The sequence below is a fragment of the Lucilia cuprina genome, chromosome 2 (assembly GCF_022045245.1).
Source record: "Lucilia cuprina isolate Lc7/37 chromosome 2, ASM2204524v1, whole genome shotgun sequence".
Classification (NCBI taxonomy): domain Eukaryota; kingdom Metazoa; phylum Arthropoda; class Insecta; order Diptera; family Calliphoridae; genus Lucilia; species Lucilia cuprina.
Genome location: NC_060950.1, coordinates 62,080,959 through 62,084,421, shown reverse-complemented (window position 1 = coordinate 62,084,421; position 3,463 = coordinate 62,080,959). Strand labels below are relative to the sequence as shown.

The 3,463-nt window shown below is 34.1% G+C and overlaps 1 protein-coding gene across 1 annotated transcript; it reads left to right on the top strand.

The window, feature by feature from the left end:
- The first annotated feature begins 492 nt into the window (after positions 1-492).
- Positions 493-2,623, top strand: LOC111687944. Its single transcript, XM_023450431.2, has 3 exons — positions 493-645; positions 1,276-1,462; positions 1,523-2,623. The coding sequence occupies exons 1-3, from the start codon at positions 632-634 to the stop codon at positions 2,333-2,335; spliced, it is 1,014 nt and encodes a 337-aa protein (XP_023306199.1). The 5' UTR covers positions 493-631; the 3' UTR covers positions 2,336-2,623.
- Positions 2,624-3,463: the final 840 nt, after the last annotated feature.

The window sequence follows — 3,463 nt, the reverse complement described above, 5'->3', positions numbered from 1 at the left end:
GTTAGTTAGTTAGTTAGTTAGTTAGTTAATTAGATAGTTAGTTAGACAAAAAAGCTAAATAAATTTATAACTAACCATCTAATTAACTAGTGTGTTGGCTTGATCGTCAGTTTTGTTCAGCTCGTCATCTTGCAATTTGAAATAAAATATCAGGAGAAATCTATACTTCTGTCACTTCCTCTCACTGCCGAATTCAGTGAACGAAGTTCGTTATAGTAATAGCATTATTTTTTGTTGGCCTATGTAATCTATGAAACATGTTTTATACATTTTCCCCCAAAATTCCCCTTTAAGTAGTTATATTTAAGGCAAAACTATATTTCATGGTTCCATTTTTAAATTCACATTTAAAAATTCACCAATTTTTTTAAAATATAACATTTTTCACTTTTAAGCCCGTTTTTTAAACAAACTGTCTGGCATCTTATCACACTTCAACATTTAGCACTTCACAGCACTGGTTTTTGTGTGTGAAAAGCAAAATGTAAACAAAGTGAATGTGTATTCGCCAGCTGCTACTGCTGCAGACCTATGAAAAATAGTGAAAAGTGATTTTCGGAAAATTTTGCGGAATTAAAATATTAAAAGATTTCGATTGAATTTAGATAAATATTGCAAAAAGAAAAGAAAAATGACTGATTTTGTGTAAGTATTAGATTGTGAGAATGAATATTGTTAAAGATAATTGAAAAGATGAAAACAAGTGGAATTAGCGTTTGAATGGGGATATGGCCAAGAATACTTAATTAGCCGAGAGAAACAAGTTGGCATTATTATTAGTATTTTCTTTTTGTAAAAGAAGTTTGAATGTGTTTTATAAATTTGCGAAGACTTTTTGTTTTTATTTATGACGAAGTGGTCATATCGATAGTATAGGAGGGTTGTGTGAGAATGTTTTCGTAACGTTATCGATTAATTAGTGTGTTCAATGGTATTTTTATAATATTAAAATCTGATTGCTTTGTGGCAAGAGTGTCATAACTTGAAAATTCCGTAATTTTGTTTAAAAGTCTAAAATACTTAAACAGATTTGATTTAAAATGTTTAAGTTGTGGATTTGTTCCTCATAAAACTGATGTAGGCGGATTTAGAAGTTTCCAAATTAGGGCATCATGATGAGGTTAATTGTTAAAAATGATCCCGATTTTTCAGAATGTGATTTTGAAGGATGTTTTTATAAAGGATTGCGCTCCTCTAAAGGCAAAGTTTGCTTTACAACTTCTACTTCTCATTAAAGCTTATAACCATTCAATATAATTCTTTTAAAAATTTCAGAATACGACACTCAGGCTATAAAAGGACCACAGACAAACAGTATAGTCTGCTGACACATGAAATGTCAAGATTTTCCTTGCAGAATCGTTCTGGCAAAAAAGTAGATGCTACAAAACATTGGAACAATTTAACAGAGAAACTAAATGCCCTCGGACCACCCTATCGTACAATACCCCAATGGAAAAAGGTATTTCTTGAAAACAACTTAATTTTTTTCCAAATAAAATAACTCTTACAAAATTTTAAGGTTTGGACAGACTTTCGACGTTTTCATAGTAAACGTGGCTTTAAATCAAAACCTAAATTTACGAAATCCATTAAAAAAGAACCCACACCTTACAATCAACTCTTTCCCACAGATGTAGACGAAGGGCAAGCAGAGCAGGAGCAAGTTCCTGCAGCCGAACAGAATAAAACAGCAACTTCCAGTAAAGTAGCGCAATTTCTAAGATCTGAATGGGAAGAATATGGTGAAAATTCACAAACAATGAACTCAACACACTCCAATGAATATGCCGATGAGTATTCCTATCCCGACAGACATTCCTCTCAAGTGTCTGATACGGAATTGCATGAAACTTTGATACCTGATGAATCACCTTACGATTCGTATACATATACAGAAGCTTCTACGGAAGAAACCCTAACACGGTCTACAGTTCAACCGCCTCCAATGCAACATCATCTTCAACATCAACAGACCTCCGTTCAACAACAGCATCATAATCATCAACAACCGAATTCAATACCGCCACCTTTACAACCCGCAAATACTCGTCTATTAGATCAAACTCTTTATACTCTACAAAATCAAATGGAACATCAAACGAAGCTTTTGGAACATCTTTCACAAATTTCCAGCACTATGGCCAGTCTGATGGAACGTCAAGTTTTGGCAGTGGAAAAACAAACCGAAGCCATGCGACGTCAAGCTTCCGCTACAGAACATCATACTCTAGTAATGAATAATTTTGTCGATATGATACGTGACAAAATGCCCAAAACAAATTCAAAGACAACGCCTAACACATCTGCCAATTTAGCAAATGGTAACTCATAAGAAAGAGGAAAATAACTCAACTCCATAGGAGTTAATCTTATTGATATTGGGTACCACAATCGTTTTTACGGTTTATTAGTTTTAGATAAAACATTATTTTATTGCAAATTAATTTTTGTTATTTAGTTTAAGATCTAATTAATTAGTATTTTGTTATATTTAAATAAAAATTATTGAATTTAGCTTGTAAGTTGCCTATTTTGATAATGATATCTGTTAATAAATTAAAAATAAGAATGAATAGAGTTTTGTAATAAATATTTATAAATAAATGAAGTATTTAACATATATTTTCTTGTAAATAAAATTAATTAAAAATTTAATTTTATGTTAATTATACATACAGTTATAATATTATTGTATTATAATAAAAAGATGAAATAAGCACGACCGGTGTCAAGTGTTGATCCACTCGCGAGTCGATGAAAGATATTCCGAAGACGTCTTTGTCGGCGAAGGTACGGGTACCTCAAAAGAAGCCCCGAAAAGCGAGGAAAGAGAGGCTAGACTCTGCAAAAGAGCCGCCATCTTATGCCAAAGTTGCCGGAAATAGTTTCCGGGACGATCTCTAATATGCAGTTTACGATGCCGATAATCCGACAAAATTCTAATAGACCAACAGAGTAAGGTAGAAGATCTGGTGAACAATAAGATAATGGACCACGCAATCGCTTCAATTAATCGCAAACAACCAATAGAGAGCTTTAGCTGCGAGTTTAACATGGGTGTGATGTTGATGAGGTTGGCATCTCACCAATGTGTTAGCACTCTAAAGAACTTGATGGAAAGTATTCCTCCTCCCTGGGATGGCGCTAAGCTGGGCTGGCAAAGAAGAGCCAGCTTCCGGTGCTTTTAAAGTCCACTGTCCACATAAAAGGATGGGGCAGTAAACTGGGTAATGAACGTATACATATAGTCCAGTCTAAGACTAAGCTGGGAATGGCAAAGAAGAGCCAGCTTCCGGTGCTCTTAAAGTCCACTGTTTACATAAAAGGATGGGGCAGTAAACTGGGTAATGAACGTATACATATAGTCCAGTCTATAGTCCAGACTATAGTCTAGTCTATAGGCCAGACTATAGTCTAGTCTATAGTCTAGACTATAGTCTAGTCTATAGTCCAGACTATA